This window comes from Phacochoerus africanus, chromosome 7 (assembly GCF_016906955.1).
Source record: "Phacochoerus africanus isolate WHEZ1 chromosome 7, ROS_Pafr_v1, whole genome shotgun sequence".
Taxonomy (NCBI): domain Eukaryota; kingdom Metazoa; phylum Chordata; class Mammalia; order Artiodactyla; family Suidae; genus Phacochoerus; species Phacochoerus africanus.
In genome coordinates, this window is record NC_062550.1 from 50910506 (window position 1) to 50935842 (window position 25337).

A 25337-nucleotide genomic window follows, 5' to 3' on the forward strand; every position below is an offset into this window, starting at 1 on the left:
AGTGGCACAGCGGCAGAGGCAGTGGTCCTTCATTCCTGGGCAGGACCATCACAGCATCCACCATAGATATTTTCCAGAAAAGTACTGTGATTAGAAACATGGTAGATCATCAAGATTAAGATTTCATAGGAAATGTGGATTAGGAAGAAAAATAAAAATGATTCAGATCTAATAGGAAATAGAGATTAGAGAGACAATTAAAAACATTAAGATCCTTAAACGTAGAACCAAGTTCTAGAGATGAAAGAAAATGTCAAGAGGCTACCTACTTCCAAATGCCCCAGAATCACTGGCATCAGAAACATACTCTAGGCAGCAGGCCCTTTCCGGAATCCTTTTCTGCAGATATGAAGGAAGATTTGTGTGACATTCTGATCTTCTGAGTCTGGCTCTCGTACCAGCTTTGTGCTATGCTGGCTGTATCTCAGTCCTTTCTGGCTTAACATATAATTTCTTTTATACTTTTACTATACTTTTTTTTTTTTCCTGCTTAAGCTTTTATAAGTTTCAGAAAAAGAGCCTCAACTGTCTGGTTTTCTCTTAATTAATGGTGCCTGGGAGGATTTGTTAATTAATTGGTTAATTAATAGTGCCTGGGAGGATTTGTTTTCTCTCTCTGGGCTTAATCTTTTTTTTTTTTTTTTTTCTTTCAGGGCCATATCTGCGGCATATGGAAGTTCCCAGGCTAGGGGTTGAATCAGAGCTGCAGCTGCCACCCTGCACCACAGCCACAGCAATGTGGCATTCGAACTGTGTCTGTGATCTATACCATAGCTCACAGCAATGCCGGATCCTTAACCCACTGAGCAGGGCCAGGGATCAAACCCATGTCCTCTTAGATACTAGTCGAGTTTGTTACTGCTGATCCACAGTGGGAACTCCTGTGCTTAATCTTCTCTCTAGATATTAAGAGGTTCTCAAACCCATGATCTACACTAGATCCTATCCCTTTAAAAAAATCAAATACATAACTGGGCCACCATGCTGTACAGTATTAAAAAATTATAATGTATTGGGGAAATAAAAAATATTTTAATATACAAAATTAGGTATGAAAAATTGAAATTTATAAAAACCATACTACTGAATGTTTACTGTATTTTCCAAAGACCTGGAAAAGATAGTATCTAACTATAAAGTTGAATGATTCTATCAAGAATGTTTCTTAAAAAATAGATTGACGCTAACTTAAAAAGATCAAATGTATATAAAAATAGGCAGAGACTAACTATATACTGTATCTACTTCACATTGAGTTTCCACTATGGGCCAGGCTACACATCGGCAAAGGATGACTATGTAATTTGGAATACTTATCATGCCTCTAGATCTTGCATTTTTGTATCTCTAATCTTTGTCACAGTCCAGAAAGTTAGGTATTATGGTCACATTTTGCCCAGGAAATAGGTTCTTAGAGCAGTTACATACTTTCCCTGAGACTCTACAGCCTGTAGCTTGCTGAGCCAAATTCTGAATTCAGGTTTCTTTTTCTCTATAGTTCTTTACAAAACCCGACATCCCTTCAGTGACTCTCCTTTCTGCTGTTAGATTACTTTCCATACAGAAGACTTCTACATCTGCAGGGACTCTGCTTTCTACTTTTTCCAAGTTTTCCAAGAAAGTTGAGTGCAAAACAGTAGGTGTTTACTAAGGATTTTTGATTTAACTTGAGAGATTTCATAGCTCAGATCAAAAAAAAAAAGTTTTAAACCAAGAATCATGCCATCATGAACCATTATTTGGCTTGTCTCAGAAACAGAGTTTCAATCACACATCTTCAGAGCTTCAGGGCTTAGCTATCTTGAACTTGGATGTTCCTCTTCACTCCCTGCTGGTTTCCCTGACTCTGTATTTGGCTCTTTCTCCACATCCCCATACAAGGCTCCTTCTGAATCACACACTCCACCTCTTTTACTAGTTCTCATCATCTCTAGAGAATAACAACCCAGTTCCTTAAATTGGTGCCCACAAGTCTTCATAATCTGTGTTAATGTTCTTGTTCTGTCTTTTGCTGTTTCCCCAGGAATTATAAACAATTTCATCCTCTAGGACACCTTTCTATGAGCTACTTCTGTATTTCATGTGTACTTCCATATATGCTAAAACGCTGCATCAAACACATCGCCAGGGTGAATGTATGTGGCATGCTTATATAAATATGCTATGCATTGGAAGGGCAAAAATATTTAGAGACCCTACTGTTCCAAATATATGTTTGTGCCTTCTTTTTGTTAATTTTATAATTATTTTTATGTTTGTTTTTCCTAGTAGACTTATAAAAGGCTCCATGACTCTTAGAATTACTACTTAGACAACTCAATAATAAAAATTCAATTTAATTGACTGAGAACCAAAGTGGGGAGAAAAACTATGAAAATGCATTCCGATTTCTATTCTATAGCCGACTTGTACCATGCCTAACATACTATTATATGTACTTAACTTTCAAAAACATCTATTGGGTGACATGCATTTGATGAATTATGTAAATATGTATGTATTTGACTGATAAAAATATTTTCTAGACCATGAATTTTCAGATTTGTAATTGGTTTTCTTTTATTACTTATGAACTTTCAATTTCCAATGAATGGGAGATAACATGACAAATGCCAGTTCATCTTAAAAGACTTTCTGGTATTTTGTTTCTACAATTTTAGTGATTAATATTTTACCTTTTTGGCAATTTTTGATGCAACATCTTTTTTTTTAAATCAAAATGTAATTGATTTATAGTATTTTCTTAGTTTCTGATATATAACAGTGAATCATTTATATATACATATTTGTATATATATATATATATATATATATATAGTTTTCATATTGTTTTCCATTATGGTTTATTATAGGATATTGAATATAATTCCCTGTGTTATACAGTAGAACCTTGCTGTTTTTCCATTTTGTATATAATAATTTGCATCTGCTAATCCAAAACTCCTAATTTATCCCTTCCTCTCCTTTCCCCTTCAGAAAACCATAAGTTTGTTTTCTTTGTGAGACTGTTTCTGTTTAGTAAATAAGTTCATTTGTGTCATATTTTAGATTCCACATATAAGTCATATCATATATTTATCTTTGACTTACTTCATTTAGCATGTGCTTCCTAAAGGATGTACTTCTTTAGGTACATCCATGTTAATGCAGATGGCATTTTTCCTTCTTTTTCACGCCCGAGTAGTATTCCATTTTATATATACACTACATCTTCTTTATCCATTCATCTTTGGATGGACATTTAGGTTTGATGCACCTTTTTAACAGTATAATATGTTCGTTTATTCCCTCGCTAACTGTGTAGGTTCATGGATTTCAGAAGGACTTAATAGGTATGATGCATGCATAATTCCTATACTATGCTAAGTCATGAAGCAACTGTATTAACTTCCTTATGGTTCTCTCAGTCTGGGGTTGCTCACATAAAGTTATGACACATAAAAGTATTTTTTGTTATACCTTGTAATTAATTTAATTCAGTAGAAGCAGAAGACTCTGATTCTAGGTCTGTCTTTGTTTCTCTGGGATGTGTCAGAAACAAAGGCATTATCTGTAGCTTTTTGGGTTTTGGTTCCCAAAAGAATTAGCCAAACAATGGATGAAGCACCTTCCATAATTTAGGGTAGAGCTTATTCTTACTGTTTAAGCTATAAAGTGACTCTGTAAAGTCTGGAGTTCCCTCAGAGTGATGTGAATGATTCCTGGCACCCACAAAGAGGTACTGACATTACCAAATTGAGTTAATAGGATAGAATCAATACCTAGATGACCTCAAAAATAATGAGAATGACTAAAGAAGACCAGGTTGTCCTTACTTTCTCTCTACTCAATTATTTCCTCCAGATGTAAATACTATATGAGCCTCACAGTCTGATGCCTCAAGGTGGTAATACACGGAGTAAGTTCTTCCATTCCTTCAATTTCTGGTTAAAAGCATCTGCGAGTGACCTACAACAAGGCGCTTTATTCGAACTTAAACATTTAAAGATTTGTAGAATGTTAACCTGTAAGGGGACTGTAGAAATCATCTATACAATATACAAAGTTTAGATCTTCATAATGCCCATTGCAAATGGTTATCTAAGATCTCTTGCAGCATCTGAGTGACCAAGATTTTACTGCTGCAAAAAGCAGGTCTTTCTTCTTTACAACAACTCCCAATATTGGGTCTCTTTTCGTAAGTTATCCTGAATATACCTCCTTCTCACTTCCAACAAGCAACCCTACTTTTGTTCTCTGGAGCCACTTTGAAATCTAGAATCAATCACCTCTACACATCAGTTCTTTCTGTGTTTGAAAATGGCCAGCATGTCACCTGTCTTCTCCCCTTTGTGTTGTCACCTATAGTCCCTTTAACAATTCTTTTTTTTTTTTTTGTCTTTTGTCCTTTTTAGGGCTGCACTTGTGGCATATGGAGGTTCCAGGCTAGGGGTCTCATCAGAGCTGTAGCCGCTGGCCTATGCCAGAGCCACAGCAATGCCAGATCCAAGCCGCATCTGTGACCTACACCACAACTCACGGCAACGCTGGGTCTTTAACCCACTGAGCGAGGCCAGGGATCAAACCTGCAACCTCATGGTTCCTAGTTGGATTCGTTTCTGCTGCACCACAATGGGAACTCCAACAATTCCTCTTATGATTCAAATACTTTGATCACTGGTTTGGCAAGGACAGTTAGTTTCTCATTCATTCTGAACACTACTTTGTAATACAGTCAGGGTGAACATGAGTGTTTTTGGTAATGATGACATAATATTGATTTCTACTGAACTTGAGCACAATTAAAGTTTTAGTTTGTGCTCTGTTAGCACACATTTTCCACATCATATCCTTGAGTTTTTTTTTTTTTTTTTTGCATTTGTTTGTTTTTTGGTCTTTTTAGGGCCGCACCTACAGCATATGGAAATTCCCAGGCTAGGGGTCGAATTGGAGCTGTACCTGCTGGCCTACACCATGGCCACAACAACTCAGGATCCGAGCCGCATTTGTGACCTACACCACGGCTCACGGCAATGCCAGATCCTTAACTCACTGAGCGAGGCCAGGGATCAAACCCACATCCTCATGAATGCTTGTTGGGTTCCTTACCACTGAGCCATGACGGGAGCTCCAAGTTGGTTTTATTTAGACCTAAATGGCAGGACATTTTATATTTTGATTTCACTTTGTTGGATTGAACCCATTCATTCTGAAGCTGTTCCTGTAGTTTTGGAGTTTGATGGAGTCATTCGATATGTTAGTTATCCTTCCTTGTTTGATGTTATCTTTGCATTTGTAAAACACTCTTGTCTCTGACTTCACCTGTCACTGACAGGAATACTTATCTGATCAAGGCAACAACAGAGTGGCAGGGAACTAGAGGACTTTCTGTACTTTAACAGTGATTGATTTACTAGTACACCTGAGCTGTAATCAGTTAACTGAAATCATACCTATTAACCTGTACGTTATTCAACATATCTCTATGATGTGGTAAATCCGAGGAGTGGTTGGTGATGATGGTGATAGGGAATGTAGAGGGGATTAGCAGGGAAGGGCACAAAGTGCTTTCTAGGGTGATAGAAATGTCTGAATATCTGGATGCAATGTGGTTTATATGGGTATATATCCTTTTTTTTGCCCAAACTGCTAAAACCTTTCATTTAAGATCTGTGTGTTGCACTGTATTTAATTTACATCTCAATTATAAAAATAGTGTGTCAATCTACTTATTACTTGGATTACTGACTGCTACAAATTAAAGATGAGTTCAACAAATTAAAATGAAATCTTGAGGTTTGGAATACTGAAATGTGTTGTCAGTATTTGACAGTGATGAAATCCAGAATAGGCTGTAGAACTCAATCACTATTTTGTATGAATTGAGTTTTCAGCTCATCCTTTGAATAACACTGCTTTAAGGTGTGGGATGGGACATAATTTTCTTCTAAGAAGTCTACTTGATATTCAAAAAGAGATAATTCCATTACTATACTTTAGTAACACGTTTTCACTGAGTTTTGCTTTATTCTATTTCTAAGCTCTTGGGAAGTTGGAATCTGTAAGTGGCTTATCAATGTGTTCAATGAGTGCTTATTCAGAATAAAGAAAATAAGATGGCACATCACCAACTTTGCCCATTGAGTATATTCTGTAAACCATGCCTCTGCAAGACTTCTCCTTTTAGAGGTGATATTTTGTGTCAACCAGGCCATAGTGTAGGAGATTATGAGATGGAAACACATACCCATTAGTGAGGTAGTGACCACTACCCTAAAACATAATGAAACAGAGAAAGGCCATTTTTCAGAGGTGCAGTGAAAGCATGTCCATGACCCCTGCTTCTCATTTTGAAGTAATACCTTATGATTACTTGGTACTTTTCATTCTTCATGACTTTTTTGCACATCTTATATAATTTTATTTTTACAAGGAATTGGGACATTTTAGGATTTAAGATTCTGAGCATTGAATGGTGAAGTGATTTGAGAAAGATTTCATTAGTCTAAACCCCTCACTCCACTCAAAGCCTAGTTCAAAATTCTCTTCCGTGAAGCTGACTTTCACTCTCCTCACCCTAACATAATTTTCCCAGTTAAAGTAAAAGTCCTAAGCAATTTAGTAGACTGTCTGTGCTCTGCTATTACTATCTCATTTGCTTTGTATTTTTCCTTAAAGTTAGAGGGGGAGCATATTTTCTGTTTTCTTAACTATGTTGTAAATTTTTTACTTCTCTTACGTCCTTCTCCACCTGATGTCCCCAGTACAGAGCCAGTATTTATTTGCTTAATTTACTTAATTAATACTTTCTGAACAGGGACTACCCTTTCAATTGCATCATGTAATGGAAACAAAATGCCACGGATTATGTGTGGTCTATTATACAATAATGACTGGTTGGATAAGATCACTTGAGAATAATGTGAACAGATTCATTCTACAATTAAGAGGAATTCTACATTTTCAGTACGCATGTTTTAATTATGATATTTCGTTTCTGCATTTGGTAGGTTTTTCTGAGTTTTTGTATAAAATCCTTGGAAATGGGGAAGGTGATGGCCTAGTAGGGAAGCAACGTGGTGTGGGGAAAAGATGCACAGTGACGTTGGTTGACCTGAATCTGGGGCTTTGTCACTTTCTGGCTCTGTAAAACATGGGGGCCCACCAACTCCCTACCCTGCTGTGAAGGGTGTATATGGCCTGATATGTGACCTTGCTGAAGTTTCTAATCTCGTGTTATCTATTGTACTAATATTTTTATTTGTAGCAAATACACTTTTAAGCAACATGAAATTATATGTGCTTTTTGAAAACATGTAGAGAATTTGGAAAGTATAAAAGAAAGCAAGTAAAAACTCACTTGATGAAACTTACCCTTGATGTAATAACATTTTTTTAATACAAGCCTTATAAAAATTACCGTTTTTAGTATTCATTTATTCATCCAACTTTTAAAAATTAGTGCAGTAATCTAATAAGCATTTATTGAATGGCTGCTCTATGTCAGGCTTTCTTCCTGGTGTTGGAGATAGGGCGGTACACCAGGCAGAATCCCTGTCTTCATAGAATTTATGTTCTTTCTGAGGCAGGTGGATACAGCAAACACATAAACAAATGTAAAATATGATGTGAAATGGTGCTAATGCCGTGACTGAAATGTAAAGCAGGATCCAGAGTGGTGGCCACCTTCTCTAAAGAAGGTGGCCAGAAGAGGTCTGAGGACAGGTGACATTGCACCAAAAATCAGAAAACATTTTGAGGGAGTGAGCCAAGTAATCATCTGGATGAGAGACCTCCAGATAGAGGAATCCTAAGTTCCCTCCAGTTCCAGCAAATGGATACATGGATTAAAAACTCTCTCTTATCAACAGATGATTGAATAAAGATGATGTGGTACATATGTAAAATGGAGTATTACTCAGCCCTAAAAAAGAAGGAAACAATGCCATTTGCAGCAACATAGAGGGACCTAGAGATTATTATGCTGAGTGAAGTCAGACAGAGAAAGACAAATATCATATGATATCACTTATATGTGGAATCTAAAATATGACACAAATGAGCTCATCTGCAAAACAGAAACAGACTTTTATAGACATAGAGCACAAACTTGTGGTTGCCAAGGGGGAGAGGTAGTGAAAGAGGGATGGATTAGGAATTTGGGATTAGCAGATGCAAACTCTAACATGTATGATGGATAAACAACAAGGTCCTACTGTATAGCATAAGGAACTATATTCAGTATTCTGTAATAAACCACAATGGAAAAGCATATGAACAAGAATATGTATATTTATGTACAACTGAATCCCTTTGCTATACAGCAGAAGTTAACACACCATTGTAAATAAATGATTTCAATAAAATAAAAATTTTAAAATATCATTGGGCCGTAAAAAAAAACAACCTTATGTAGACTGGACATGTAGATCTCGAAAATTCTGTGATCAACTTCGAACTGGGAGTGTTGATTATTTATTGTCTTCTAGGCTGTTAAATCTTGATCTTCCTTTTAATCCAGGTTGATAACCATGTTCCCTATTACTCTACTTATATCACCAGCTTAACTAAGGCTTTGATCTTGTGTTAATGTTTTTGTTTTCTTTGCATGCAGAAAAGTCCTTTTATAACTCAGACCTTAACCACTGGGAAGAACCAGTGCTCAAGAGAATATTCAAAATAGAAAACTGCTCTGGTTCTAGAGAGTGTAGGCGGTTTCCACAAGTGGAGGTTTCTAAGAAGCTGCTGAGCAGGGAGGGAAAGTAAGAAGACCTCCTGGACAATGTCTTTATGGTTTAATATCATTCTGTTTCAAATAGCTTATTGGAATAGTAGACATATATTTTTTTTCCAAATGCAGCTATAAAATATGTTTAAGGGAAATAAGAATAGGTTTGGTTACCACTTTTTTGGCTTCTATGATTATAAAACACTGAGAGTGGCCTTTAGTAGTCAGAGAACAAGTTGCTATGGACAATTATTCACAGAACTCTTCTTATCGAATACGTCTATTTTCTCTTATAAATGCTAAGAAAGGTTCAGAGTGTCTCTCTGAATGCTAAATACCTAGAAAATTCAAATTATCATTTTTATTTTTATATGTTCATAGAAGAAAAGTATTTCTAATAGAAAGAGGTAACAGATACAGATGACTTAAATAAAACACCAATGCCTATAAGATAAATTTCGATCAAGTAAAATTCTGTTAAATCTCTTACTCTGTCATTCACATAACTTAATGATTGTTGAACCCCATGGTGATCAGCAGTAAAATGACTTTTGGATAGAAAAAACTTAAATTATGGTCAGCACAGCTTTAGTGTTATGTATATTCCTTATTGTTTTTCATGTCTCTGGAATTAGTAATGGAAACTTGGCTCATCAGAACCATCAAAGAAACAAAGCAATGTACTTTCAATCCATTCCTAGTAACCACGTCTAGTATGCATTTACTGTACTTGTCTTTCTTTGGGGTTTTTTCTTGAGGGACTTAGGATTAGTAAAAATATCTACATAGTCATGTAATGAAAGAACGTGGAAAGTCTATCTGCTTAATTTATAAGCAATTCCATCCTCCTTAGTATTTTTTTGAAATTAGAGTATAGTTGATTTACAATGTTGTGTCAATTTCTGCTGTACAGCATAGTGATCCAGTGATATATATATATATATGTGTGTGTATATATATATATATACACACACACATATATATGTAATATATTTTTCTCATACTAGCTTCCATCATGTTCTACCCCAAGAGATTAGCTATAGTTCCCTATGCTTTATCATAGTATCTCCTTGCTTATCCATTCTAAATGTGGTAGTTTGCATCTACCAACCCCAAACTCCCTGTTCATCCACTCCCTCCTCCTCCCCCCAGCAACCACAAGTCTGCTCTCCATGTCCATGAGTCTGTTTCTGTTTTGTAGATAGGATCATTTGTGGCATATTTTATATTTCACATATAAGTGATATCATATGGTATTTGTCTTTCTCTTTCTGACTTCCTTAGTATGAGAATCTGTAGTTGCATCCATGTTGTTGCAGATGGCATTATTTTGTTCTTTTTATGGCTGAGTAGTATTCCATTGTATATATGTACCACATATTCTTAATACATTCACCTGTCAATGGACATTTAGGTTGTTTCCATGTCTTGGCTATTGTGAATAGTGCTGCAATGAACATAGGCATGCACATGTCTTTTTCAACAAAAGTTTTGTCTGGATATATGCCCAGGTGTGGGATTGCTGGATCATGTGGTAGTTCTATATTTAGTTTTCTGAGCTACCTCCACACTGTTTTCTATAGTGGTTGTACCAATTTACATTTCCATAAACAGTGAAGGAGGGTTTCCTTTTCTCTAAACCCTCTCCAGCACTTGTTATTTGTTGACTTGTTAGTGATGGCCATTCTGACCAGTGTGAGTTGGTACCGCATAGTAATTTTGATTTCCATTTCTCTAATGATTGGTGATATCGAACATTTTTTCATGTGCCTACTGGCCATCCATATGTCTGCTTTGGAGAAATGGCTACTTAAGTTTTCTTTCCATTTTTTGATTGGGCTGTTTGTTTTTTGTTGTTGTTGTTGAGTTGTATGAGCTGTTTGTATATTTTGGAGATTAGGCCCTTGTTGGTTGCATTGTTTGCAAAGATTTTCTCCCATTCTGTGTCTTTTCTTTTTTTAATGGTTTCCTTTGCTATGCAAAAACTTTAGAGGTTAATTAGGCCCCATTGGTTTATTTTTGGTTTTATTGTCATTATTCTAGGAGGTGGATCAAACAAGACATTGCTGTGATTTATGTCAAAGAGCATTCTGCTTATGTTTTCCTCTAGGAGTTTTGTAGTATCTGGCCTTACATTTAGGTCTTTAATCCATTCTCAGTTTATTTTTGTGTATGGTGTTAGAGAGTATTCTATTTTCATTCTTTTATATGTAACTGTCCAGTTTTCCCAGCACCACTTATTGAAGATACCATCTTTCTTCCACTGTACGTTCTTGCCTCCTTTGTCATAGATTAGTTGACCATCAGTGCTTGGGTTTATTCCATCCTCTGCACTTTTACTTAATAAAGATGACTTTATTTTTGCCACACCATCTCAATACACTTTATACATAAATCCAGTATATGGGTTAATATAAAAGAAAAATCTTGAATTTTCCTGGAGGATTTATATTATATAATAAGTGTAGCCTTCTTACCTTTCAGTAGTGTTAACTAATTGTGGTTGAGAAGAGAACCAGTAAGATTTCTTCTTTGGCATTGTGGATCACCAATGACTTACCAGTCTAGAATTAGAATTTTTTCTGTGGAAAAATGGATACCAGGAACCTGGCACATCTGTGATTTATGTGGTGTTTGACTTATGTTTTTCAAGCTGTAATAGTTCCCAAATGAAATACTTCTCATTACCACCAAGCAGCTCTAGAAAATAAAGCATCTTTTACTTTGTGAACTCAGAGTTGGCCATGACATGGAGATGTCAGGAGAGTTTTGTGGCAACCAAGTGCCACAGGCATCTGAGGATGTGGTACCAATGGGAATGACCCCTCCCATTTCATTGACGACATGTGTTATATATTATTATGGTTCTGGCCTCTAGATTTTAAGTTCTTGGTGACAGGATCTATATTTGGGGGAAAGAATTGTCTGGGCTGATGTTTTATGTGTAACAATCGTTTGGATTAAATGATTATTTTCCATGCAAATCTAAATAAGACGCAGACACTGTGGGTGCCAAGGATTTTTGTGTGAATCAAGGGTAAGAATAACAGAGGAGCCTGTTCTGTGTTAGTGGTGAGAAAGCCTCTCTTGGGGACTGACACATATACATAGTGGAATTAAGACTTGGATAAATGTACTGGTTGAACATTAGTGACCCCAAACTCTTGCCAACAACCAGATGTACATCCCTGCAATTGATAGGGGGATTTGAAAATACTCAACTGCCCTGTTTATTTGAGGACCACAGACAATGAAGCATTCTGCCTCGACATTATTCTGATAGAAAATGAGGCTGTCCCAGATCTTTTGTCTCAGTCATGTCCAAACTTAGAAATGACCTTGCATGTATTTCTTCTTATCCTTTTTTTTTTTTTTGGAGGGGGGAGCTTATGAAAGCAGCCATGTAACAAAAGGTCGTAGACTCCCAGAATGAAAATGCAAATTAAGGTCTGCCTGGAAGATGCCACTCTAGGAAAAAATGTTTCCTCTTTACTTATTCAAAAATGTACTGTTTGAACACTATGCTCCTTTATGTATATTCGTTTCATCTATAGATAAGATGATGATTTTTTTCATTTTTAAAAATTTTGCCAAAGTATAGTTGATTTAGAATGTTTTTAGTTTCTGCTGTAAAGTAATTCAGTTATGCATATACCTATGTCCATTCTTTTTCAGATTCTTTTCCTGTATAGGTTATCACAGAATATTGAGTAGGGCTCCCTGTGCTATACAGCAGGTCCCCACGATAATGAATTTTAAAAGACAAGTCCAAAAGAGAAAGACAAATACCATGTGATATCACTTATATGTGGAATCTAAAATATGACACAAATGAGCTCATCTAGAAAACAGAAACAGACTTCCAGACATAGAGCACAGACTTGTGGTTGCCAAGGGGGAGAGGTAGTGGGAGAGGGATGGATTGGGAGTTTGGGATTAGCAGATGCAAACTCTAACATGTAAGATGGATAAACAACAAGGCCCTACTCTATAGCACAGGGAACTATATCCAGTTTCTTGGGAGAGACCATAATGGAAGATACCACGAGAAGAAGAATGTATATATATGTGTATGACTGGGTCACTATGCAGTACAGCAGAAATTGACTCAACACTATAAATCAACTATACCCTAATAAAAAAATAAATTTAATTAAAAAATAAGAGGCATTTTACCTTCCACAAATACTGTTGGTTACCACTGGCTTGATGGTAATTATGGTCTGTGCACAGGGCCATGAAGCTTCTCTTGAGTCATCCTTTAAATATTTTCCTTTTCTTTATTTGTTTGCCTTTCAATCCTGTAGGTATTCCCGCAGTTTATGTTCTTTACTTAGAGTTGAGCGTTTTAGCTCATCCCATCTTATTTCCATTTCCCTTTCTCTTGGTTTCCACCCTGAGACACTTGGGGAAAAGGAAAATTCTTTGCCAGATTCTTAGGCCTTTGCTTGAAGCAAAGCTCCATGAACACCCACGTAGCAGAGACCACTGTTCTGAAAGGAAAGTAGACAAGTTGCTCTTTTGCATCCCTGTGACTTGCTGTAGGGATTTGCAAGTGAGAAACAGCAGTCGGGCTGGAGAAGGTCAACTGCGGCAGTGTCAGGAGGCACCTCTGATACAGCTGCCTGTGGTCGGTATGAGAAATGAGTGCGTGGGTAGTTTTCTTGGAGGACAACTGGGAAGCCAAACTCAAGAGAAGACGCAAAAGAGGAGTAATACATCATCAACAATGATCATTTGTTCCTAATTTGTTTCTGTAATTATCCCAAACATAATTGCTTTCTGTGGATTTTTTTCCCCTATCCTGTCCTCTGCATGTGGACGTTCTTGGGCCAGGTATTGAACCTGCACTACAGCAGTGACCCAAGCTGCTGCAGTGACAATGCTGGATCTTTAACCACGTACCAACAGGGAACTCCTTTTTTGTGAGGTTTGAATTACAGTTTTCTAGTCATACTGATGGAAGAATGGCAAAAACCTGCTTCTTCTTAGGTAAGACTTCTTAAAGTAAAGCTCAAAAAAATCTTCTTCCCAAGAGTCATGAAAGCGAAGCTAAAAAGTCCTGGGTTTGAGAGTAGGGTTAGGACACTAGACACCATTTCAGTGTTTTTCTGTGGTCTTTGTATCCCCACTTGTACCTCAGTTTATCGTAGAGATTGATGACCTTTCTTTGTCATTATCTTAAGCGTTAGGGCCGATTGGTGTGATGGTTGGTAGGACTGACTTGCCTTCCAGAAGGCTGATTTGGAGGTTGTCAGAGCCACCAACAACCTTCAGGGAGTCATTTGAAAGCATTTTCTGAGAGAAGTCAACTTTCATGGTTCACATCTGTCATTTTGAAAGGTGTCCGCACGACTTTAACTTTAAGGAAGGAGCCGGCGCAGGACTGAGGCCACACTTTCCTCTCCTTAGTGCTGTTCCTGTGGCCAGCTGGACGTCACAGCGGTTTCCCAAGGTGGCCTGTGTGTTGACTTACGGACTTTTCTTGTGCCAGGAAACAATGTCATGAGAACCATCCATGGGGTGGGAGAAATGATGACCCAGATGGTGCTCAGCAGAGGCTCCATCTTTCCCATGACTGTGCCCGAGATGCAGCCCAGCCTCCACCCCAGCAAGCAGGGGAGCCCCCCCGAGCAGGAGGACGTCACTGTGATGGACACCAAGCTGAAGATTATTGAGATTTTACAGGTACGTGGCCTCATGCGAGGGAAGTGACAAGCTCCTGACTATGTTGTTGGTTTAACTTCTGACACTTTTTGTTTCAGATCCCTCTGTGTAAATAGTCTGAAATGCTTTTGAGCTGAGTTTACTTTTTTAACGATTTTTATTTTTTCCTTTATAGTTGGTTTACAGTGTTCTGTCAGTTTTCTACTGTACAGCCAGGTGACCCAGTCTCACACACACACACACACACACACACACACACACACACACACTCTTTTTCTCACATTATCCTCCATCATGCTCCACCACAAGTGGCTAGACATAGTTCCCTGTGCTATACAGCAGGATCTCATTGCTTATCCATTCCAAACGCAATTGTTAACTTTACTTCTTTTAAGTTTGTGAAAAGCCTGGTAAGAAATCTCATACTGACACTGTTTAACATATTAATTACATGTGTTCATTCCCGTTAAATATGTTAATGAAGATATCTAACCATGGAGGTTGACATAACTTCTTCCTATGTATTTGCTCATTTGGTGTTGACTCTGATTTAATTTTACCTTGATTTAAGAAAGATTTGGGGGAGTTCCCATTGTGGCTCTGTGGTAATGAACCCAACTAGTATCCATGACTTGGGTTCAATCCCTGGCCTCGCTCAGCAGATACAGATATTGTATTCAGATACAGTGTACTAAGTCTTTCATATCACACTTTAATGTAGACTGGGCTACCACAAGTGGGTTAGTAGTCCTGGAAGGGTCTGTACATTTTTATTTAAAGTAATTAGATTAATAATCATAAAAGGCTTCACGGTTTCTCCAGGACTTCCAAAGACTGAATTGAACTCTGAGAAATATTGGCTGGCCTCCCAACCCTGTGTTCACGACCCTGAGTTTAAGAACTCGGTTGTCCTGTTCTTCATGACCTAGCCCATGGGCCCAAGGGGCCCCCAGCGTTAGCATCACCCCACTGCTCCCCCCCCAAGACAGTCTCTGATATACATGCCCTCATTTTAGTCTAATGGCAGTCACAGAAAAGCAGCATTGACAAAACAGTCCCTAGCAGCTAAAAAAATGACGAGATGAAGATGCTCTGGTGGGGCAGGTAGGGCTGACTTACTTTGGCTGCCCCTTTGGGGTTCTTCATGTATTTCTCATTGAACCTCTGTTCTCGCTCGGATTTTTGTGTCTCTCTGTTTGAGTCTGAGTCCCCGTGTCTGTGTTCCTGTGTGCTGCTCTTGAATTTCTTTCTAAGAACACCTCGTCAAGAATTTCTTTGTAGCCGCGTTCCTTAAGCAAGTCTCCTGCTTTCTGCTAGCTCTTCCTCCTCTCAGGCTCTTCATTTCTTTGCCCCGTCATTTCCTGTATTTTTTCTTTCATTCTCTCACTCTATCTTTGGCGCTCTCTCATCTCTCTCTGCCTTTCTTTTTACTCTTCCTTTTTTCCTTCCCTTCTTCCTTCCATTATTTTTCATAATTAAATATATTAGAGGATGAAAGGTTTTTTTTGGCTATATTTATAAAATAAAATTATTTGAATACTAATCTTCAACTGAAAGCGAATAAGCGTTTCATTAGTTCATGTTTTAATAATTTGTTCTTTACATAGGTTTGTTAAAAAAAAAAAAAGACAAACCTTGAAAAATTTTTTAATGGCTGCACCCATGGCACATGAAGTTCCCAGGCCAGGTGCCAAGTCCAGCACACCAGGTGAGCACTGAAGAACAGGTGCTGTGGAACTTAAGAAAAAGTTAACATAAAACAAGACACAGAGACATTTATCTTAATTGAAGGTGGGAACCAGGGCACTCAAGGTCTCAGGGACTCAGAGCACCACCTCAAGAAACCACACTGCTTTTATTGTGCTCTTTAGGATGACATCAAATGAGGAGGGGGTTGTAGGTGCAGGATATAGTTCTTTCATTATTTTAAAAGTTCTTTTATTATTTTAAAAGTCACTTAGCTGGTAACTGGTTAAGCTTTTATTCTGACCTTTAGGCATTTAACAATCATTAGCATTGAAGAACCTTGGCATTAGCTGCCTATGCCTGGCACCTAGAGAATCATCATTGTGCTTCAGCAGAGGGCATGCTTATCTGTAGCAACCTGGGGTGCCTAGGTTTGCACCTTGTTCTCTTTGCTGATGCATATTCTGCTAACGACTGCTCATAAACCCCCTGGAGCCATGAGGTTCCTCTTTCTCTTATTTTAACAGGAATACCATGCTGTGCAAATGGTGTGCCAACCTGCACAGGTCTGGCATGCCTAGACCAATGCATTATGCCCTCATTCAGCTGACCACATGAATCACTTATGCCTTTTGGTCTTTGTTCTTAAACTTAAGTTATTTACCAGCACTGTGACTGTTTTTCAAGTAGGAATATGGGGTAAAGTAAAGCAGGACAAGATGGAGTTATCAGCATCGAAAATAGAAGCAAAGAAGCTACGAAAAGATTGTAGAAACATGTCTCCCGACAGCCAGGTACTAAATCTGAGCCGCAGCTGTGACCTATGCTGCAGATGTGGTAATGCCAGAGCCTTTAACCCACCGTGTCGGGCCAGGGATGAACCCAAGCCTCTGTAGCAGCTCAGGATTTTTAACCCATTGTACCACAGCAGGAACTCTAAAACACCCTTCTTTTGAGGCTCCTGCAGTCTAGCTTCTGCTCTCCGCCTTATGCTCAGGGCTGCCAAGCCCACCAGCCCCTTCCCCCCATGACCTGTCTCCTGCTTTGAAAATCCCCTATTAACTGGAATCAGTTCAATCAACAGCTGTGGCAGTGCTAACTGCATGTTAACAAAAAAATCTCTTTATCGTTAGCTTTTCCCTCTGGAGTGTATGCTCTTCAAAGGCAGGTTTTATATTGTTGGATCCTTTCTGTACCCTTGGTACCTTCTGCAGTACCTGGTTCCATGAGTTTGTTGAACTTGACTGAGCATAGCTGACATGGAGTATGGTTGCTGCCCAGGAGGACCATCATGGTCTAGCAGAGAAGTGGGCGGGGGGTGAGGGGGGGAGATTGATGCAACTTTGGACCTGTAGGTGTAAATAATGTGTTGGGTGAGAAACAGAGAAAGATCGATTTGGACTGGGGAACCAGGGAGAGTGTGATTTCAAAAGGGATTTAGGAGTTCCTGTCGTGGTGCAGTGGTTAACGAATCTGACTAGGAACCATGAGGTTGCGGGTTCGATCCTTGCCCTTGCTCAGCGGGTTAAGGATCCGGCGTTGCCGAGAACTGTGGTGTAGGTTGCAGACGTGGCTTGGATCCCGCGTTGCTGTGGCTCTGGCAAAGGCCAATGGCTGCAGCTCTGATTAGACCCCTAGCCTGGGAACCTCCATATGCCATGCGAGCAGCCCTAGAAAAGGCAAAAAGCCAAAAAAAAAAAGGGGAGGGGGTGGATTTAAACACAGCGGGTTAAGGATCTGGCATTGCTGGAGCGGTGGCATAGGTTGCAACTATGGCTCAGAACTGATCCCTGGCCCAGGAACTCTATATGCCACAGGGCAGCCAAAATAGAAAAAGAGAAAGAAAGGCAAGGGGGCAAGAGAGAAGCTGCCGACATTCCCTCCTGTGCTGTTGGTATGGAGATGACTGGGAGAGAGACAGAAAAAAGCGCTAGAATGAGGGAAGGGTCTGATACAAAGGGGGTGTGGCTAGTGAGAGATAGTGGCATAGATGGTATCACAAAATACCAACTGAAACTTGTGCGACCATTATTGTTTGCTGTTCCAATGAGAGTCTCTTAAGAGACTACAGGGGACACTGATAATAATTATACTGAGGATGGAGTTCCTGTAGTGGCTCAGTGGTTAACGAACCCGACTAGGAACCATGAAGTTGTGGGTTCGATCCCTGGCCTCATTGCTGTGAGCTGCAGTGTCGGTTTCAGACACAGCTCGGATCCCATGTTGCTGTGGCTGTGGTGTAGACTGGCAGCTGTAGCTCTGATTAGACCCCTAGCCTGGGAACTTCCATATGCCGCGGGTGCAGCCCTAAAAAAAAGACAAAAGACAAAAAGATAGTAATAATAATAATTATACAGAGGCCAACCCTGTGGTAAATCTGTAGTAACCCTGGGTTGGAATGAAGGTAACTCTGTGTAAGTCCACCTCTCTGTTCTTTCCTGTCTCCTCTGAGATGTCACAGCATTTTCTTCTCTGATCTCTGCCATATTCTCTATCACATGAGGTGGCCCTCAGTAATTTCATAAGTATATTTGCAACAATATAACTTGTTTTCCAAACCTGATTATTGGCTTCTTGAGGGCCCTGGGCTCTGGGCATTTGCATTCTTCTCAGGGGCGAGCACCTTAACTGGCACTAAGTCTCTGGTCAGTGCATCCGTTAAGGAGAACAAAGACAACCCACAGAGACCCAAGGGAATACAGGCACCAGTGAGGCACATCTCTGATATATTGGATGCTGTTACTTAAGCTGTCCTTTTGTAGCTGAGATCCAGGATTCAATGTGGTATAGCCAGAAAGCACACGGTCATAGCTGAAATCTTGGCCTTTCTGTGCATGAATGAGGGTCATGGCTCCAGCACTTTCCTTGCAAAGCCACTGGAAACTCTGCCAAATGCTCAGGAAATTATGTCATCATTACTTGATTTCCCACCTCTACCTGGAATATTCAGAGAGTAATCATGGGGAGTCAAATGTTCTTCTTTCCAAAAACTGCTTAGGGATTTTACTGACATTGTCTAATGGAAATACATCCCTTTTCTTAGCGTTGATGACTGGTGATCATGTATGCAACTGAGGTATTAGAGAGTTTACCAATAAAGTTTCTGACTACTTCATGTGACATGTTGATGGTTATCTTGTTCTTGGTGTCACATAATGATTTGAATTTTTAAACACTATGCCGATGACAGACACTTATGTTTTTTTAATGTTTCTTGTAGTTTATTCTGAGTGTCAGACTCGATTATAGGATCTCATACATGCTGTCAATATATAAGAAGGAATTCGGGGAGAATAATGGAAATGCTGAAACATCCACCAACGGCTCTCCTGATACATTGCTGCCATCAGGTATCTCCTCTGGATAACATTTCCTCTATGCATGGTGCTTTCCTGGGAAATTGAAAGTACCTTTTATGTTTTCAAACAAGAAGTATTCTTGTGAGACAAAAAAGTCAAAATAGGAGTTCACATTGTAGCTCAGTGGAAATTATAGCATCCATGAGGATGCAGGTTTGATCCCTGGCCTCGCTCAGTGGATTAAGGATCTGGCATTGCTGTGAGCTGTGGTGTAGGTCACAGATGCAGCTCGGATCCTGCATTGCTGTTGCTGTGGCTGTGGCTGTGCCATAGGCCAGCAGCTGAAGCACTGATTTGACCCCTAGCCTGAAAATGTCCATATACTACAGGTGTGTCCCTAAAAAAAAAAAAAAAAAAAAAAAAAAGTCAAAATAATCTCCACCAATGAAATGAAGGAACTGAGATAGAACATTATGTAACTTGCCTGTAATAGCAAGGAGGATGTTTGCTGCTACAGGTGTTCAGTTCTTTGAATCCGGTTTCTCTAGTAATCTTCACAATTTTATGAGGTCAAGGGATTGTTTATTGTGCCATTTTATGGATAAGAAAACCTAGGTCAGAGGGGTTACAACTTGCTAAAGGTCATGAAAGTGGTGGTAAAGGGATTCTCTTGATGGTCTTTCCAACTCCAGAGTCTGAATTTTTAAACATTATGCTATTTTGGTGAAACTCCAGGGAATTTTTTTTTGACCTGGATCAAAGAGCAGAGTGAAATGTAGCTTTCAGGAGGAAAAATATTTTGTAAGAAGCCATCATGCATCTCAAGAATAGCATAGCATTTCCTGAAAGTCTGGATGTGAGCATTGGTTTTATTGTGTGTGTGTTTCTTTTTTTTTTTTTTTAATTACTTTGCATGGTTGTAAACTAGTACTATATTTCAATTTTTCACATTTAAAATTTGTGAGAAATGAAGTCCTTTTGTGGCACAGCGGTTTAAGGATCCAGGTTGTCACTGCAGTGGCCTGGGTCACTGCTGTGGTGCTGGTTCCATTTCTGGCCAGGGAACTTCTGGACATGACCAAAAAATGTGTTAAGAGTGAAGACACTTTGAGTGTAGGAGCATAGTGACATGAGAGTATAAGAAGTACTGTTAAATTTTTATGACTCTAGAAAGTACCTACTGAAACCTAAGATATATTAAATTACCATTTTTCTGGATTGATCAGGCTGGTTATGGCAAGTTGGAAACTTATGTTGTATGGAAGATTTAGCCTGTTAACAGAATCCCTCTTCTGGTGGTAGAATTTATACACAGATATAGAACTGTCTTTTAACCACACCCACTGTGACAATGTTAAGAAGCCTCCTCTTCTTTATCCATCTGTCAATTTGATAAGAATGAGTCCGTGATTATAGGTATATAGTTAAAATGGATGCTAGACCAAACATCTTGCTATCTGACTCACTGGTACCATCCAAAAGGCAGCTTGCCTCTACAGACAGAGTTAAGCTCTCCTGAGCTAGAAGTTTCCCTGGCACATTTGCAACAGTGTTGTTTTTATGCTTCCCAGAAGTGTAGAACCCCAAAGAGCTATTTCCAGGAATGATACAGCAGAAGGAGAGAGTCTTGCTGGCGGTTGCATTGACACTTGCATAAAAATTATTGGCTCTCAGAAGCCAGACTTCTGGAAAACAGGAGCTCTAAGTGTCAGTAAAAGTGTGGGAGGGAAAGTCTAGGGGCAGCCCCAGAAAATTAGTTCTCTCTGATTTACCTGATCTTTTAAATTGGTTGTATGCGTCAGAGGTAGCTTTCTGGGAAGAATTCTTTTTCCCTTTTTATATCTTGCTCTGTTTTCTTTTTATGCTTTGGAGATGAGAAATAAATTGTGTACTTATCATAGATATCTTTAAAATGTTAGTGGTGGGGATGAGTGAAGAATCATGATTATTAGTTTACATTAAAAAAAAAATCAAGCATCCTGTCCCACAAGAAGGGATGGAATTATAGAAGTAAGCTTATTAAAAAGATCATGTTGTTTGGAAGTGCAATATAGTAACAATATACCTAGTTCATTCTGGGTATATTGTGATCTTTAAAAAAATATTACCCTTCCATGTCATTACTCATTCAAATTATATGTATGTAGGAGTTCCCTTGTGGCACAGTGGGTTAAGGATCTGGCATTGTCACTGTAGCAGCTTGGGGCTGCTGTGGCACGTGTCTGAATCTGGGCCAGGAATTTCCATGTGCCTTGACTGTGGCCAATAAATAAATAAATTAATTAAATGTGTGTATATAGTCTGTGTTGTCTATATATACCTGATGTATATATATACTTAGAGATGAGGTAACTTTGTAAATGGTGCTTTTTGATTTTCTAAATGTATCTTTGGCTATAACAATATATATTTTAAAATGTTAACTTCAATTTAAAATATTAGCAGCTAAGAGGAGCTGTATTGTGACTTTTTAAAGTGTTGACTTTCAGTGGCATAAGGAAATTAAGGCAAAATATTTTTAGGTATGCTAATATTAATATAAATATTGGGACTCCTGATTATAAAAAATAAAGAATGGATTTTACCATTTATCTTTGCAGCTATTGTTCCTGATATAGATGAAATTGCAGCACAGGCAGAAACTATGTTTGCTGGAAGGTATAGTAACATTTATGTATCTTTATCTTGTGAATAAAATTTTACTTCAAATTTTATTGACACTTTAGTGTTCACTTCCCTATGTCTATTTAATTTTAGATCCTTTATTGTTGCCGGCCAAATTTCTGCCAAAAATGAAAGTACTAATTTACTGTAGAAGAGAAAGCATAGCTTTTCTTTAGGACAGGTTAAAAAAAAGACAGGAGAGATGAGATTGGTGTATTGAACTTTCCCGTGAATTCTTTGCTTTTCTTCCTCAAATAATGACAGCACATGAATGCCCTTTAACTCCCCTGATATAAATACTGCAGCGTCTTGAAAAATACTGCTTTCCTGAATCTGTTTGAGGCAAGAAAGTTTGAAGTTTGAGGCAGGAAAGTAACTTCTTTCGGCATTATCATTAACTTTATATGTGAGGAAAAAAAGCTCTTTTCTGCCAGTTGGAAATATCCATGATTAAAGAAAACAAAACATCGGTACCCTCCTTTGCTATCAGGAGCCCTGCTATTCATTGTTCTTAGGTGGTTTCTTTCCTTTTTTTTCCCCCTAGGATGAAACTAATATTCAAAAAGGAGAGTAAAAAAACGTTAAATACCTAAGCTACATTATTGAATTTCTGGAATTCATTTTTATTACCATGAGTACTTAAACAAATTTGTATACTAACCTTTGTGCATTTTCTTTGGTTAGCAAGAAAGACAAGAGTGAAAAATCAAGGGAACCAAAAAGAATTTTTCTCTAGTGAACATTTGGTTTAGGTTTGTTTGATAGGGTTTTGCCAGTTTTTGCTGTTATCGTTGCTGTGTTTTCTTATTGAAGTAGTTCATTATTCTTGAGAAGGTAAAATAAGCCAGTGTATGACTCTCAGCGTAAAATAAATGGACTTTTTATTCAGGGGACTCTTACCCAAACTCCGAATACACCAAAGGCACAGAGCTACTCAGGTGATGGCTGTGTGCCCATGCACATGCGTGTGCGCACTGTTTAACCCCGCCCCCTACCTGTTCTGGCGAGGTTTAGGGTTGAGGGGGAAGTCGGTCCTTGAGATACATCTAGCCTAGTCTATCTACTAAATTAACGCTTATGGATTGATTCAGATTCTGTCTTGTGTGTGTGCCTACAGTGACCAGATCATCCCAGTTTGCCTGCTGCTTTCCCAGTGCAATTACTGCTATTCCCCCTCTCTTGGGAACCCCTCTAGTCTTGGGCAAACTGGGACAGTCAGTCACCCCTACTTTCATGGACAAACTGAAGCTTTTCTTTCGGTTTTGTTTCCTCTTCAGTTATATGAGGCAAAAAAAAAAAAGAAGATAAATTTCTTCCTTTGTAATTTGTGATTTGGTGGGGAGCGGGGGGGGGGGGTGATAGAATGTATGCACAATTTTAACTACTTATGACTAGTTTTATATAAATACAAGTGATTTTAGAATGATTTTTGGTTTTACAGAAAAGAAAAAAATCCAGTTCAACTTGACGATGAAGGAGGCAGGACGTTTTTACGGGTCCTCATTCATCTGATCATGCATGACTACCCTCCTTTGCTGTCAGGAGCCCTGCAGCTGCTGTTCAAGCACTTCAGCCAGAGAGCGGAAGTTTTACAGGCCTTTAAACAGGTGAGATGGAGTAGCCCTTGGTGGTTCCATGGCGAAGGCTCTGAAAGATTGTTTATAACATCCACCGTGACCTCATGGTTGCAGAGTTAATGAGACTGTGCAGCTTTTTCCTGGGGACACTTTCTATTTTTAAAGATAGATGTAGCCTTGTCTTAAGTCAAGACATGATCTATTTTAGAAAGAGTTTCCCACAAGTGATTTTTGAGTTAATATCTTTAACATTAAACAACAGCACTGAGATTTAAGGAGGCACTGGGGGATAATACCATAGTACGAATTTTGTTGCCACTGCTGTTATTTCAACCACAGATTTTACTGATACATTTGAGTAGGAAAAATGATAGCGCTGAAATAAATGTTTTGTGATTGAAAAATGTATAAATCCTAAAGAAAGGAATAGTGAGGGAGCTAATCTTTTTCTTTGTTACCTTTGAATGACATCAGTTTTGAGATCATTAATGTGGAATATCTCAGTATTTACATGTACTTCACTAATATTTATTTAATAGAGGATTGATCTTCATCAGAATATGTTAAAATATAAAGAGTAATTATATAAGTCAAAGTATTCATATATTTGTAAATATTTCATAATACATGTAAATTATAATAAAAGTTTATTATATCATGAGGTTTAGGCTGTATAAGTATTTTCTTCCACTTATTTTTATGTTTCTACCTCTTTTCAAACAGAGGGAGTCTCAGAAAAAAAATTTTAGCAGGAAAAGTAGAGTTAAGTTTCTTTTATACTAAATTACTCTTTAACACTTTGAAAAATTTGCTAGGGCACACTTTTTTATATATATAATTCTTTATAACATGTGATTATATTGGGTCGAGTTCACAGGTACTTCCATGTCAATTTTCCTGGGCAATATATGCTAAAATATCCATAAATATTCTAGAAATGTTAAACTTCAGATGAAGAACAAATATGTTAGAAGACTTAGGATTTTTGACCTAAGTAGGAATAAAGGAAGCTCCATCAGTAAATTAAGAATTGCATTTCTGTTTCCAGGTGCAGTTGCTGGTGTCCAATCAGGATGTGGATAACTACAAGCAAATCAAGGCAGACCTAGACCAGCTTCGACTAACTGTAGAAAAATCCGAGTTATGGGTTGAGAAGAACAGCAGCTATGAAAATGGAGAAATGGGTGAAAGTCAAGTAAAAGGTGGTGAAGAGCCAATTGAGGTTCGTTTACAAGGCCTATTTTGAAATAATCCAAACAGTATCTTTTAAGTCAAAGCATAACATTTCCACTTGCCAAGTCAGTTAACCCCATAGACTTGTATTTTCATTAACTCTTGTCAGTTACTCCCACTTGTTACCTTATCTGCCTACTTTTTCACTCTTTCTCTTTCCCAGTGTAAATCCTGTGATGCAGGACTCAGGACAAGAGGGAGTGAGGTGGAGAAAAAGGGAGTGCACCCTAAGCTTAGACCTGTAAAAAGAGGGGAATTTTTGTTTTTGCTATTTATCGTGGCTGATTATTGCCAACCTTTACTTTCGTTATTGAATATTCTTTTTATTACTCAATGAATTTGCTACATTTATAGTTGTGCAATAACCATCACAATCCAGTTTTATAGGATTTCCATCCCACAACCCCAATATTCTTATAAATAGGTAGAAATACCTAAATGGAAGGAAAGTATTCTCTTTTTTTTGTTTTTAATAGGGTCGCACCCACGGCATGTGGAGGTTCC

The 25337-nt window shown here is 38.3% G+C and overlaps 1 protein-coding gene across 1 annotated transcript in view; it reads left to right on the top strand.

Moving 5' to 3' along the window:
* ITPR2 (inositol 1,4,5-trisphosphate receptor type 2) overlaps window positions 1–25337 on the top strand; it is a 520896-nt gene that overhangs the window by 186645 nt on the left and 308914 nt on the right. The window contains exons 22-26 of the mRNA XM_047787348.1: window positions 14202–14395; window positions 19281–19410; window positions 21960–22017; window positions 23465–23630; window positions 24649–24822. Coding sequence (XP_047643304.1) covers window positions 14202–14395; window positions 19281–19410; window positions 21960–22017; window positions 23465–23630; window positions 24649–24822 — 722 coding nt within the window. The remainder of the gene's footprint in view (window positions 1–14201; window positions 14396–19280; window positions 19411–21959; window positions 22018–23464; window positions 23631–24648; window positions 24823–25337) is intronic.